The 15,284-nt window shown below is 41.1% G+C and overlaps 1 protein-coding gene across 1 annotated transcript in view; it reads left to right on the plus strand.

Moving 5' to 3' along the window:
- DNAH10 (dynein axonemal heavy chain 10) overlaps positions 1 to 15,284 on the plus strand; it is a 255,018-nt gene that overhangs the window by 173,807 nt on the left and 65,927 nt on the right. The window contains exons 45-55 of the mRNA XM_069755992.1: positions 3,779 to 3,924; positions 4,063 to 4,215; positions 4,363 to 4,623; positions 5,067 to 5,239; positions 5,361 to 5,454; positions 8,693 to 8,860; positions 11,078 to 11,266; positions 11,346 to 11,517; positions 13,087 to 13,290; positions 14,173 to 14,253; positions 14,376 to 14,573. Of these exons, the coding sequence (XP_069612093.1) occupies positions 3,779 to 3,924; positions 4,063 to 4,215; positions 4,363 to 4,623; positions 5,067 to 5,239; positions 5,361 to 5,454; positions 8,693 to 8,860; positions 11,078 to 11,266; positions 11,346 to 11,517; positions 13,087 to 13,290; positions 14,173 to 14,253; positions 14,376 to 14,573 (1,839 nt within the window). The remainder of the gene's footprint in view (positions 1 to 3,778; positions 3,925 to 4,062; positions 4,216 to 4,362; positions 4,624 to 5,066; positions 5,240 to 5,360; positions 5,455 to 8,692; positions 8,861 to 11,077; positions 11,267 to 11,345; positions 11,518 to 13,086; positions 13,291 to 14,172; positions 14,254 to 14,375; positions 14,574 to 15,284) is intronic.

Genomic DNA, 15,284 nt, shown 5'->3' on the forward strand with positions numbered 1-15,284 from the left:
CAAGGGTTTCTAGCAGGACTAAATGACAATGCATTTGGCCTGGAGTTTACCCCTACAGTTAGTAGCACCAACATCAATTTTTTGGACTTGAACATTTTTGTGGATGACAACAGGCTTTCTACCAGGTGTTACCGCAAGGAGGTGGATTGTAATAGTTATATACATGTAGACAGTTGTCATCTACCAGTATGGCTACTCAACATCCCAAAGAGTCAGTTTACACGCGTGAGGAGAAATTGTACTAGAGACCTTGATTACGATTTAGAATCCAAATATTTGATGGAGCAGTTCACTGAAAAGGGATACCATCTGCCACTCCTTAAGGAAGCAAGTGAGAAGGCAAAAACCCTGGTAAGAACAGATTTAATTTATGGGGGAAGACAAGCGAATGAGAGCTGCGGTACGGCACAAGCAATCAATAAGTTACCTTTCATCACCCAATTTCATGTTAATAGGAAGAAATTTACCAATATCATTCAGAAACACTGGTCCATCTTAAAAGGGGATAAAAGTGTGGGTGAATTACTTCCAGAGAATCCGAGGTTTATCTATAGGAGGGTCCGGAACGTGGGAAACATTCTGGCCCCCACTATTAAAATGGGAATGAGTATTATGGGGCGCGGACCATCAGGACACCAACATTCTATGGATAAAGGATTTTTCAATTGTGGAAGTTGTATTTGCTGTGTACGTACAGAAAGTAAACGATCGGCTCAGACGCTGTTTTGGAATGCAGATAGAACTGAATCATTTTTGATTAGAGACAACATCTCCTGTCATTCCAAAGGGGTTATTTATACGGTAAGATGCCCATGTGATAAGCTCTATGTGGGCCGCACTAAGAGGCGGCTCAAAGATAGAATAAAAGAACATTTGAACAACATTGGCAAGGGTTTTATGGGGCACCCGCTATCGCACCATTTTGCTGATCAACATAATCGGTCATGGCACCGCACCTCCTTTTGTGGGATTCAAATTGTTAAAGAAAACCCTAGGGGCGGGGACTATTTGAAAAGTATGTCAAGAGTGGAATCGAAGTGGATTTTCACGTTGGATAGTTTGGCCCCTAAGGGATTAAATTTTGAGATTGAATTGTATGCCCTATAAGGAGAAGGATTTCTGTAAATTAGGAGTACTGTTATGTGCAGTGTTACTGTAAACAGGAGCAGGGTTTTTTTAATTAGCTCTTGTGCTGTTCACACTAGCGTCTATTTTACTTAGAGGGGGAGGGGACAGGGCATCTTTTATTCGAGGAGTCCACATTTACTGTGAACACTGGTAGTAACGATTAAACATCACAGCCCCCCTTTCTTTTTTTTTTTTTTTTTTAAATAAGTAAGCATCTAAAGTATGTTGTTTTTTAAACAGGGTTGGGTATTTTTCCATGTAGTTATCAGTTTTAAAGATATTATTAAAGGTTGCAGTTTTTAATTTTAGTGGGGTTGGGGGTATACCTTGTTCTTAACTGGCAACACAGCATTAGCATTCTCATTCATTTATATGTTTTTTATTTGGGTATCACCATAGGGTTTAGTAGCTTTCTATATATCCGGGAGGGTCCAGCGGGCAGGCTTGGATCCTTGTATTCTTGTATATGTGGGTGGGCTCTGTTGGAGGTGGGCGTTATGCTGTGCACGACACTGGGTGTTTGTGGCTATATAAACAACTAGCACATGCAGGGCAGCCATACCTTGAGGAAGAGGGTCGTTACCCTCGAAACGCGTCGGGATTGGCCCTTGTTTGTGTCCGTCTTATGGACTGGTGACGTCACCGTTTAGCCACGCCCCCTTTTCGTTTCGCTACTGTTCGGCGGCGCCATCGGCCGAGGCGGCCAGCCGGGATCTCCAGCGGCGAGCGTATAGGGGACTATTGCACTACGGGAGGACGCTCCCTTTTCAGTTATGTACTGCTGACGCTGCAGCCCTCTCACACTTCGGAGGATACAGTTCTGTGGCAGCCACCTTCTAACCCAGGACATTTGTCAGCCTCCGTCTGTGAGGTAGGACATTGGAACTCACTCACCATACAGCTATAGCCTTTGTGCAGCGTGGCACCTCTTGTTTGTTTGTTTTACAGATTTAGTTCTTGTCTGGCAGGGTTTTGCACACAGTCCGCCCAGGTGCCTGCAGCTTTACTTCGGGGTGTTTATCTTAGCGCCAGTGTGTTTGTTTTATTGAAGATAAAGATCTACGACTCCCTGAATCGTATCGCCCGATTTCTCTGCTTACCATGGATGTTAAACTTCTGGCTGGGGTGTTAGTGACCCGATTATCGGGTGTTATTTCTAAGTTGATTCATCCAGATCAATCTGGCTTTATGCCTGACAGGTACACAACAGTTAATCTTAGAAGTCTTTTTTTGAATTTACAACTGGGGGCTGATAACGGTGGGCATAGAGTTGTTGCTTCCTTAGATGCCCATAAGGTATTTGATAGTGTGGAGTGGGGATACTTGTGGCAGGTATTACAATGCTTTGGCTTCGGTCCACAATTTGTGTCCTGGCTTCAGTTACTGTATGCGCATTCATCAGCTAGAGTGAGAGTGAATGGGGAGCTTTCTCATACGATAAGGCTAGATAAGGGAACGAGACAGGGGTGTCCGCTCTCCCCTCTTTTGCTTGCTTGAGCCGTGGAGCCATTGGCCACCAAGATTCGACAGTCCACTGAGGTCTCTGGGTTTAAATATGGATCGATAGAGAAAAAGATAGTTCTTTACGCTGACAACATACTGCTGTTATTGAGTGACCCACATGATTCATTGAGTAATGCATTTCGGCTCATTGAGGGATTTGGAGCTCTGTCGGGGCTTAAAATAAATTGAAATAAATCAACTCTGCTCATGGTGGATGATGCAGGGGGTGAACTGGAAGATTTCACGGAAGGGGGTAGACTTAAAGTAGCAGATCAATTAAAATATTTGGGGATACTAATTTCTTTGCCGATCACGAATTACTTACATACGAATCTCACACCGGTACTGGGAACTCTTAAGGCAAAGGTAGGGGCCTGGTCTAAGTTGCATTTATCTGTTGGCCGAATTAATCTCGTTAAGATGATTCTGATGCCCAAGATACTGTATGTTCTCCATAACTCACCAATCTGGGAAATTCAAATTGATTAACTCTTCATTTAGAAGCCTGGTATGGGTGAGGCAGCATCCATGAATCATATTGGAGACGCTTCAACGCCCTAAGGATGTGGGAGGTTTGGCTCTACCTAACCCTGAAATATACTCCTTCTTGATTTCTCATAAACAAAATTATGTCATCTGCAAACAAAGCAGTTTTGACCATTTCCTTTCCCACCTTTATTTATTGAAATTTTATACTTAATAAAAAATATTTGAGTAAAAAAAATATATGATTTAGGGCCGTTGTGTTAGTATTTGGCTTAATTTTTAATTCAAAAATATTTCTTAAGGTGTCCATACACCAACGACCGACAGCTATTTCTGCTTGGGTCAGCTACGTGGACATGGGGAGAGGGGACAGTACCACTGCTTGACCCTGTCATTGAAATGCCTGAGCCTTCGTTATCATCTTTTAGGGAAAATTCTGTAAGCTCCATTTCCTTGAAATGGTTGGCCAGTCCCACCAAATCTAACAAGTTCAACAGATTTTGCTCAGTTGAAAAATACTTTAACATAGAGTGTCATTCTAATATGCTTTTGAGTGAGATGTCATTTGTCTGCAGGTCAACTTTTCATGATCTCCATATTATCCTGTAAATGCTTGTAATGCACACTATTAATAAAATTCCTCATTCTATGTTACCTTTAGTTCCTACGGTGGACACTACACGTACCACATGGTTGTTGGAGCAAATGGTTAAAATTAAAAGACCAGTGGTACTTGTTGGTGAATCTGGTACATCTAAGACAGCTACTACAATGAACCTCTTAAGGAACTTGAACAGTGATACTACGGTACTTGTATGGTAGCCTAATTACTCAATCGCCTACCTTGCTTCTCCTTTTCTTTTCTCTTTTCATATTCTGTATACATATAATTCTTGCTTAAAAACAACCATTTCCTTGCAATCTTATGAATTTCTTCTTGGACAGATTCTTCTGACCATCAATTTTTCATCACGTACTACTTCTATGGATATCCAAAGAAATCTAGAAGCCAATGTAGAGAAACGTACTAAAGACACCTATGGCCCACCTATGGGCAAACGCTTATTGGTGTTCATGGATGACATGAATATGCCAAAGGTTTGTGTGTGTTTTTTTTTTTATCACATTCATTCCAAAAATTAAGAAAAATAATATATATTTTTTTAACTGTTATTTATGGAAAAATAACAAACTTCCTAAAGATGATTCCCTACGGACTAATTGTGCTTTCCATTTTGAATCTAGGTGGACGAATATGGGACCCAGCAGCCAATTGCTTTATTAAAGTTGCTGCTGGAAAAGGGTGGCATGTACGACCGGGGCAAGGAACTAAACTGCAAGTTCTTAAGGGATCTTGGATTTATAGCTGCAATGGGAAAGGCCGGTGGGGGCCGAAATGAAGTGGACACACGATTTATATCCCTTTTTACTGTATTTAATGTGCTTTTCCCTTCAGAAGAATCCTTACATCTTATTTACTTTTCTATCCTACATGGACACACAATGGTAATTTCAATGATGCTTTCTTGTTCACTATGGCTTTATTTAAAGAGAAATTATTACAAGTTTTAAGGCCTCTAAACCAAAACCATGCCTTTATACTGAACAGTAAAAGTATTCTACGAATGCTCATAAGAAATGTGCTCAGAGGTGCCTAATGTAGAAATGAACCTTCCAGCATAGCTGTGGGACCAGAATACATGACTCCTCAGCATCATGCTTCGCCCACGTGACTCTTCACCCGTAATTTATGTCGTATGTTGAGCTTTTACATTATGCAACATCAGGCACATTATACAGGGGCATCTTTACACTACTGTTGCATTCAATATAGCAGCTTGGGGGCGATGTACGGCCTAAAAACTTGTGACTGGTTTCCATTATGTGGCGTTTCATGTTGTGATTTTCATCATGTGTTGTTTGACTTGTTGATCTCTATCCTTCTACAGCTATTTAATGAAGACGTCCAGACCATTTGTGATACGTTGACTTTCTGTACCCTGGAGCTCTATAAAATGATTGTTCGGGACCTTCCTCCAACTCCTTCAAAGTTCCATTATATATTTAACCTTCGAGATCTCTCCCGAGTATTTAATGGATTGGTTTTGACAACTCCAGAGAGGTAGGTTTTGTTTCCTTATTCTATGTATTTAGTGCGTAAAATGTTCAGTAAGATTCTATTAAAAATGTACATAAAAAAGATATTACTTTCTCACTATTTTTTGTGTTTCACTGAATTTAAGATTCCAGACAATGGCACAAATGGTGAGAGTCTGGAGGAATGAGGCCTTGAGAGTTTTCCATGATAGACTGATCAATGAAAACGACAAGACAGTGGTAACTAACACCTTTATTATCAATTACATTGTGCAATATGGATTTGTTCTTCCTCTGCAAAAATATTTGACCTATTAACCCTTTCATCACACGATTCTCCGTTTTCACGGTTTAGTTTTTCCCTCCCTTTATTCCAAGAGCCATAACTTTTTTATTTTTCCATCCCCATGGCCGTATGAGGGCTTGTTTTTTTTTGTGGGACTTTTGAATGACAACATTCATTTTGTCATGTGTTGAATTCTAAGTGCGTTGAAATTGCCAAAAAAAAAAAAGTTCAATTCCACAATTGTCTTTTGGGGTTTTTATTTACCATGTTCAGCATATGGTAAAATTGACCTGCAACTTTGAATCTCCAGGTCAGCATGGGTACGTAGATACCAAACATGTATAGTTTTATTTTTATTTAAGTGGTGAAAAATTTTGGGGGAAATTTGAAAAAAAAAATTTTTTTGCTTATTTTGCCATTTTGCCGAGACCTGTAATGTTTTCATTTTTCGGGATATGGGGCTGTGTGGTGGCTTATTTTTTCGTGCCCTGAGGTGACATTTTTATTGATACTATTTTGGGGTAGGTTCTATGTTTTGATCTCCTCTTTATTTTATTGCAATGTTGTGGCGGCCAAAAAAAACCCTAATTCTCACTTTTTTTTTCTCCTCACACCGTTTACCTATGGTATTAATTCATTTTATTATTTTGATTGATTGGACTTTTACGATTGCAGCGATACCAAATTTGTTCCTTTTTTAGCTTGTTTTATTTTTAATGAGGCAAAAGGGGGGATTTGAACTTTTGTGTTTTTTTCTCATAATGAAGCTGCAATTGTCAGATCACTTGTGCATCAGCCCTGCTATGTACAGTGGGGCAAAAAAGTATTTAGTCAGTCAGCAATAGTGCAAGTTCCACCACTTAAAAAGATGAGAGGCGTCTGTAATTTACATCATAGGTAGACCACAACTATGGGAGACAAACTGAGAAAAAAAAATCCAGAAAATCACATTGTCTGTTTTTTTATCATTTTTTTTGCATATTATGGTGGAAAATAAGTATTTGGTCAGAAACAAACAATCAAGATTTCTGGCTCTCACAGACCTGTAACTTCTTCTTTAAGAGTCTCCTCTTTCCTCCACTCATTACCTGTAGTAATGGCACCTGTTTAAACTTGTTATCAGTATAAAAAGACACCTGTGCACACCCTCAAACAGTTTGACTCCAAACTCCACTATGGTGAAGACCAAAGAGCTGTCAAAGGACACCAGAAACAAAATTGTAGCCCTGCACCAGGCTGGGAAGACTGAATCTGCAATAGCCAACCAGCTTGGAGTGAAGAAATCAACAGTGGGAGCAATAATTAGAAAATGGAAGACATACAAGACCACTGATAATCTCCCTCGATCTGGGGCTCCACGCAAAATCCCACCCCGTGGGGTCAGAATGATCACAAGAACGGTGAGCAAAAATCCCAGAACCACGCGGGGGGACCTAGTGAATGAACTGCAGAGAGCTGGGACCAATGTAACAAGGCCTACCATAAGTAACACACTACGCCACCATGGACTCAGATCCTGCAGTGCCAGACGTGTCCCACTGCTTAAGCCAGTACATGTCCGGGCCCGTCTGAAGTTTGCTAGAGAGCATTTGGATGATCCAGAGGAGTTTTGGGAGAATGTCCTATGGTCTGATGAAACCAAACTGGAACTGTTTGGTAGAAACACAACTTGTCGTGTTTGGAGCAAAAAGAATACTGAGTTGCATCCATCAAACACCATACCTACTGTAAAGCATGGTGGTGGAAACATCTTGCTTTGGGGCTGTTTCTCTGCAAAGGGGCCAGGACGACTGATCCGGGTACATGAAAGAATGAATGGGGCCATGTATCGTGAGATTTTGAGTGCAAACCTCCTTCCATCAGCAAGGGCATTGAAGATGAAACGTGGCTGGGTCTTTCAACATGACAATGATCCAAAGCACACCGCCAGGGCAACGAAGGAGTGGCTTCGTAAGAAGCATTTCAAGGTCCTGGAGTTTCCTAGCCAGTCTCCAGATCTCAACCCTATAGAAAACCTTTGGAGGGAGTTGAAAGTACGTGTTGCCAAGCGAAAAGCCAAAAACATCACTGCTCTAGAGGAGATCTGCATTGAGGAATGGGCCAACATACCAACAACAGTGTGTGGCAACCTTGTGAAGACTTACAGAAAACGTTTGACCTCTGTCATTGCCAACAAAGGATATATTACAAAGTATTGAGATGAAATTTTGTTTCTGACCAAATACTTATTTTCCACCATAATATGCAAATAAAATGTTAAAAAAACAGACAATGTGATTTTCTGGATTTTTTTTTTCTCAGTTTGTCTCCCATAGTTGAGGTCTACCTATGATGTAAATTACAGACGCCTCTCATCTTTTTAAGTGGTGGAACTTGCACTATTGCTGACTGACTAAATACTTTTTTGCCCCACTGTATAACAGAAATCACAGTCTCCTATGAATACCTACCACAGGCCAGTGTTCACAGCAAGATCACAATCACAGGAGTTGGGTTCTTATTGAGACCCATTGATGTCATGATAACCCATCGGTGCCCTGCAATCACATGCCAGGGACGCCGGTGGGCTGGATGAATGACGCACTTCCAGCCGATGCATGTTAAATCCCGCTGTCCATGATTGACAGCATGATTTAACTGGTTAACAGCCAGGGGCATAGCACAGCTCCACCCGCGGCTGTTAAAAGCAGATGATGGCTGATTAAATCAGTCATCATGTGTGGGGGAAGATGTTGGCTCCTAGTGTGAACCCTTATGAAAGGCAGGGACATGACCGTTAATGTAAATTTACGTCGAAGGTCATAAACGGGATAGAGGAGTTTTCTCAAAATGCAGCTTCAGTAGAATACCACTCCCAGTCTCCGACTTCCTGCTTTGCTGGGGGTGGTGCACTACAGAACATTGACAGTTTAGATCAGTGGCTTGGTAGCACCACTGGTCCGAGCTAAGATCTTATATGGCCAGTTTCAGACTGTAAAGCTTAGAGCCTGCTTGCACCACATGCTTCTTTGGTAGGTAACCGGCCAGGCTTTGACTGCAGGATAGCCGGTAAGCAAGGTGTACTTTATAAGCGTAAAATTCCCTCTGTTCTTGAGAATATTTCTAATAAGGGGTAAATTGCAAAGTTTATTGTTTTTACAAACACTTTTACCCATACATTTTACCCATTTATTACAACCATTCATTTTCCAGGTACAAGGTCATATTCAAGGTCTGATTGAAGAACACTTCAAAGCTGACCTAGATAATGCAATGCGAGACCCCATTCTTTTTGGGGACTACAGAACAGCCATGAATGAAGGGGAGCCGCGAATATATGAAGACATCCAAGATTATGATGCAGCTAAAGCTCTTTTTCAGGTAAAAGAAGCTCCAGCTTTTGTCAAACATATGATGCATATGATCCCACATCTACTATATAAAGCTGAATGTGTGTATGTGTGTATGTGTGTATGTATGTCCGGGATTGGCATCTGCACCGTCGCAGCTACAACCACAAAATTTTGCACAGTCACACGTCTGGACCCCGAGAGCGTCATAGGCTATATTGTGAGGTGAAATTTTAACCCCGCGCGTTCCAATTCACCAAACAATTTTGCCCCTATCTACATAATGGGGAAAAAAGTGAAAGGAAAAGTGTTGGAGGCGTTGAAGGTACAGCCACAAAATTTTGCACAGTCACACGTCTGGACCCCGAGAGCGTCATAGGCTATATTGTGAGGTGAAATTTTAACCCCGCGCATTCCAATTCACCAAACAATTTTGCCCCTATCTACATAATGGAAAAAAATGAAAGGAAAAGTGTTGGAGGCAAATTGACAGCTGCCAGATGTGAACAAGGGGGACGTAAAGAGTGAGAGCGATGGCGCCAAAGAGTATATACCGTACAGTTGCTAAGGTGGGGCCCCGACATGGGATACTCACCACACACGGGGATATGAACACACACACAAAATGCGCCACACACTTCCACGTGCTTGAACACATATCACCCTCAGCACACATTTCACCACACATTCTCCAACCTCGCCACATAAAAGTCGAAACACAAAAGTCGCCGCTCAAAACTCGCCACGCGCAGAACTCGCCACATGCAAAAACTAGGCTCTTGCAAAACTCGCCACAAGTGCAAAACTCACCTCATGGAAAACTCGCCACACGCAAAACTTGCACATGCGGAAAAATTGCCACATGCACAAAAGTTGCAACACATTCAAAATTTCTTCACACAAAACTTGCACATACTCAAAAGGCACCACACAAAACTCGCCACGTGCAAAACTCGCCATGCGCAAAACTTGCTGCACACAAGTTGCTACACTAACCTGTCACATGCAACTCAACACACAAAAAGTTGCTACACGCATGTTGCCACACACAACTCATCTCACAAAAGTCGCTACATACATGTCGCCACACGCAACTCAACACACACAACTTGACAAACGAAACTCGCCCTAAAACACACACAAGTCTGGTCTTATCCTTCAAAAATAAAAATCTGATTAATAAGCAGACAAACTACAACAAATGTACCATAAAGGAAATACGGCAGCTGTCAGTCACATGACCTGTCTATTATGTGTATGTGTGAGCTAATATATACTGCCAGGGGGAGGGCTTCCTGCTGGCTGGGGATTTATCAGGCTGCCAATTTAGCTTACAAATACTGAGGTAAAAATACTGAGCAAATAACGTGTGAACGAGGTCTAATACAGGAGGAGATGACACACAGGTATATACTATATACAGGAGAGATGACACACAGGTATATACTATATAGAGGAGGAGATGACATACAGGTACATATATATACAGGAGGAGATGACATACAGGTATATACTATATACAGGAGGAGATGACACACAGGTATATACTATATACAGGAGCAGATGACCTACAGGTATATACTATATACAGGAGGAGATGACATACAGGTATATGCTATATATAGAAGATGACATGCAGGTATATACTATATACAGGAGGAGATGACACACAGATATATACTATATACAGGGGAGATGACACACAGGTATGTACTATATACAGGTGGAGATGACATACAGGTATATACTATATATAGAAGGAGATGACATTCAGGTATATACTATATATAGGGGAGATGACACACAGCAGGTATATAATATATACAGGGGAGATGACATACAGGTATATACTATATACAGGAGATGACATACAGATGTATACTATATATAAGGGAGATGACAAACATGTATATACTGAGGTGATGAGGTGAAAATGAGAGGTGTGAGGTGAAAATGAAAAGGTGTGAGTGCAAAATGAGAGGAGTGAGGAAAAATAATGGAGTGATCAGAAAATGACATATGTGAGGTTGAAATGACAAGTGTTAGGGGGGAATGAGAGGAGTGAGGGAGAAAATGAGAGATGTGAGGGAGAAAATGAGAGATGTGATTGGGAAAATGAGAGGCGGGATGGGAAAATAAGAGAAGTGACGTGCTATAACTAACCACAGATATTTACTATGCCCAGGCAACGCCGGGCTCTTCAGCTAGTCTCTAATAAAGTTTATGTTTCTGCTTTTGTCTCCACTAGGAAATCCTGGAAGAATATAATGAAAGTAAAACCAAAATGAACTTAGTTCTTTTTGATGATGCACTTGAGCATTTAACTCGAATACACCGCATTATAAGAATGGATCGCGGTCACGCTCTGTTGGTTGGTGTCGGAGGCTCAGGAAAGCAATCCCTTGCTAGGCTTGCAGCATTTGCTGCTGGATATGAGGTTTGACTGTATTTCTATAGAAGTGTATGGTTTATTTTGAGAGGCATCAGATTGTAAAGAATTCTTATCTTTCCATTAGGTTTTTGAAATTGTCCTAAGCCGTGGATACGGAGAGAACAGTTTCAGGGAAGACTTGAAGGCTCTCTATATAAAGCTTGGCTTGGAGAACAAGAAGATGATTTTCTTGTTTACAGATGCACACGTGGCAGAAGAAGGGTTTCTGGAACTAATTAATAACATGCTAACGTCCGGTAAGCAATTGCCAACTCTTATGGAACAATATACTTGGCAACATATGCAGTCGTGAGAAAAACTAAGTACACCCTCTTTGAATTCTGTGATTTTACCTATCAGGACATAATTTAAAAAAGGCTTTAAAATGAGGTAAATACAGCCTCAGATGAACAACAACACGGGATAAATTATTATTATTATTATTATTTATTTATAATTACAGTCTGCCATTATTTATTTAGCAAAAACTAGGCCAAATGCAGAAGTATTACATGAAGTACACACTTACTCCTTCCATAGGACTTAAAGGGAATCTGTTATTAGGTTGTTGCTATGAAATCTGAGATCACCATAATCTAGGGGCAGAGACCCTGATTACAGCGATGTGTCACTTACTTGTCTGTGTTTTGCTTTTTAACTACAATCAGTGTCTTATCAGCAGGTGTTTATCACTACAGGACAACTATCCATGTGCCTCCTAGTCCACCCACAACTGATTAGCCACTTTTTCTCACTATGTACACTATGTACAATGTACATAGAAAGCTGTGGTGTGGGTGGGGTCATACACATCTCGACAACTGAGCTTTGCATGAACTACAGCAGAGAAACTGTCTATCAGAACTGCTGCACCCAGTAATAAATTAAATTGCAGCCAAGTGCAGCTGATCAAATGTCCTTGATTAATTGCTCATCTCCTCTATAAAAGCAGAAGTTTTGTTAGTTTGCTGGTTTGGTGTAGTCAGGAAATGATAGTCAATTAAATTTAATGATCACCAGCAATAATGGTAGAGAAGCCTTATTACTACCCTGTTGTGAGTTCTGTTTTTGGGCTCCCTCTGGTGGTTACTGATGGTACTGGGTGATTTGTGTTCTGCTGTCTCTGGTGTCCACCTGTTCTATTAGGATTTGGGAGTTTCCTATTTAACCGGGCTTTCTTGTCATTTCCCCGCCGGCTATCAAGGTTATTAGAGTGTTTTGTTACCTCAGCTTCTGGCTTCAGTAATCTTCAGGACAAGCTAAGTTTTGATTTTCTTGTTCCACGTTTTGCTTTATTTTTGTCTTGTCCAGCTTGCATATAATTGTCTCTTTGCTGCTGGTTGCTCTAGTGGGCTGTAATTGCTCCTCATGTTCCATGAGTTCAAGTAATTACAGGATGGTTTTTTGAAGGGTTTTTTGCTGACCGCGCAGTTTACTTTTGTATCCTCTGCTATCTAGTTTTAGCGGGCCTCATTTTGCTGTATCTGTTTTCATACTGTGTATGTGCCTTCCTCTCATTTCACCGTCATTATATGTGGGGGGCTGCTATTTCTGTGGGGTATTTCTCTGGAGGCAAGAGAGGTCTGTGTTTCTTCTAATAGGGGAAGTTAGATCTTCGGCTGGTGCGAGACGTCTAGGATCAACGTAGGCACGTTCCCCGGCTATTGTTATTTGTGTGTTCAGGTTTAGGGTTGCGGTCAGCTCAGGTTCCATCACCCTAGAGCTCGTTGGTGCTTGTCCTTTTGTGATTCCCTGCCATTGGAATCATGACACTACCCATCATTATGGGAAGGGTACTGATTATAAATTATGTGATTATTTCTTAGGAATGGTCCCAGCACTTTTCCCAGACGATGAGAAGGAATCCATTCTAAACCAAATCAGAGATGAAGCTGGAAAACATGGCATGGGACCTGCCAAAGAAAGCATTTGGCAGTTCTTTGTTAATAAGAGTGCAAACAATCTCCATATAGTTCTTGGAATGTCTCCTGTGGGTGATACGTTGAGGACAAGATGCCGAAATTTCCCAGGTAAGGAGACACTTTTTTACAGTACAGTTGAATTCACTCATATCTTCATGTCAGTACGCCATATGGCCATTCTAAATTAATAGAGAAGTGCCTCTACCTTTAGACCTTCATTAATTAGCTACGGTGGCCTCCCATTTTCTGCACCATCTAGTCAATGTGTTTACATGAGACATCCACTAATTTGAAAAGGTTTCAATTAGTGAACTAATCATTTAATGGAATACAGACTGACTTTTTTTGTCTTTCACTTATCAACAAAGAAGATATTTCTTTAAGGCTACTTTCACACATCAGGTTTTCGCTGTCAGGCTCAATCTGGCTAAATTTAAAAAAACCGGATCCGGCGAATGTTGCCACCTGATCCAGTTTTTTTCCCATAGACTTGTATTAGTGCCAGATTGCGCCGGATGACATTGCGTTTCGTCTGTTTTTCGCCGGATCCAGAAAATCTGCCGTTTCCGGTTTCTGAAAAAAACGTCCACAGCAACGTTTTTTGTCTCCGGCGAAAAAGCCGGAAGCGCCAGATCTGGCGCTTCCGGCTGTTTGCTAGAATGGAAGCCTATGGGAGCCGGAAGGTGCCGGATCTGGAAAATGACGGATTCCGGCACCGGATTCCATTTTTTAAAACTACGCATGCTACAAATTTTTTTTATCCAATAATCTAGATATGCTAGCTGGATCTGTCAAAAAAACAGATCCGTCGCATCAGTTTTTCACAATCTGCGCCGGATCCGATTTTTCCAACATTCCCGGATTGTGCCTGATGCAAAAAACCTGATGTGTGAAAGTAGCCTAATACTATACTGTATATTATCTATAGAAAAATATGCATTACAGTCTATTTCTCCTTTGAATAATAAAACCTGCGTCTTTCATGTCTAGGCTTAGTAAATAACACTGGTATCGATTGGTTTTTGCCTTGGCCACCTCAAGCGTTGTATGCTGTTGCTAAATCATTTTTAGGTGAGTACTCCATTTCTGCGTCTTTCTAATTCTAATCATCGCTGAAGCTCTGACATTATCTGCACACCATATTTTATTTCTTACTTATCCCGAAGATAAACGGTTTCTATTATATTCTCTAGGAGATAGCCAGATGATCCCTTCTCAGCACTTGGAGCCGGTCATTGGTCATGTTGTTATGGTTCATGATTCAGTTGGACAATTTAGTAAAACATTCCAGCAGAAATTAAGAAGAAGTAACTACGTCACTCCAAAGAATTATCTGGATTTCATCAACACGTATTCAAAGTTACTGGATGAGAAGAACAAGTTTAATCTGGGTAAAATATAACTGCAGTCATAACAAGACCCCGATATTGTGATTTATACACTTGCGACCATGTCCAGATTATCATCTTTCCTGTTCCTCACAATGAATATTAATAACCCTGAGAGAAACTTGTTGGCACAAGATGCTACGTGTTTAACATACAGCATATAAGGGGAGTCTTTCCCAGTCTACATGCTAGGCTACGTTCACATTTGCGTTGTTGGGTGCAGCCTTGTCGACGCATACCGACGCATGCGTCATGCGCCCCTATCTTTAACATGGGGGGGCGCATGGACATGCGCCGGTATGCGTTGTATTGCGTTTTACGACGCATACGTAAATTTGACGTACCAGACAGGGCGTGGAAGACGCTACTTGTAGCGTTTTCCCTGCGCCAAAATTCAAGAACATTACTAGTTTATGGCAACACATGCGTTGTGTTTTGCGTTGTTGGTTGTGTCGACGACGCTGCGCCCAACAACGCAAATGTGAACGTAGCCTTAGATGAAGGCGGGGAACACAATGTGAATAGGGTCTTAACATTATGACCTGTCATAAGAGACGGAGATTTTAATTATCTTCATCTACTGACACATATTTGGCCTTTTTCCTCTTGGAGGGACAAATTATGAAATGACAATTCATAAAGGTGACACTTGTGATTCCTTGAGCTTTTACCTAATGGTCCGGATTTATCAATATTCATGCCAGTCTTGATGAA

This window comes from Ranitomeya imitator, chromosome 1 (assembly GCF_032444005.1).
Source record: "Ranitomeya imitator isolate aRanImi1 chromosome 1, aRanImi1.pri, whole genome shotgun sequence".
Lineage (NCBI taxonomy): Eukaryota > Metazoa > Chordata > Amphibia > Anura > Dendrobatidae > Ranitomeya > Ranitomeya imitator.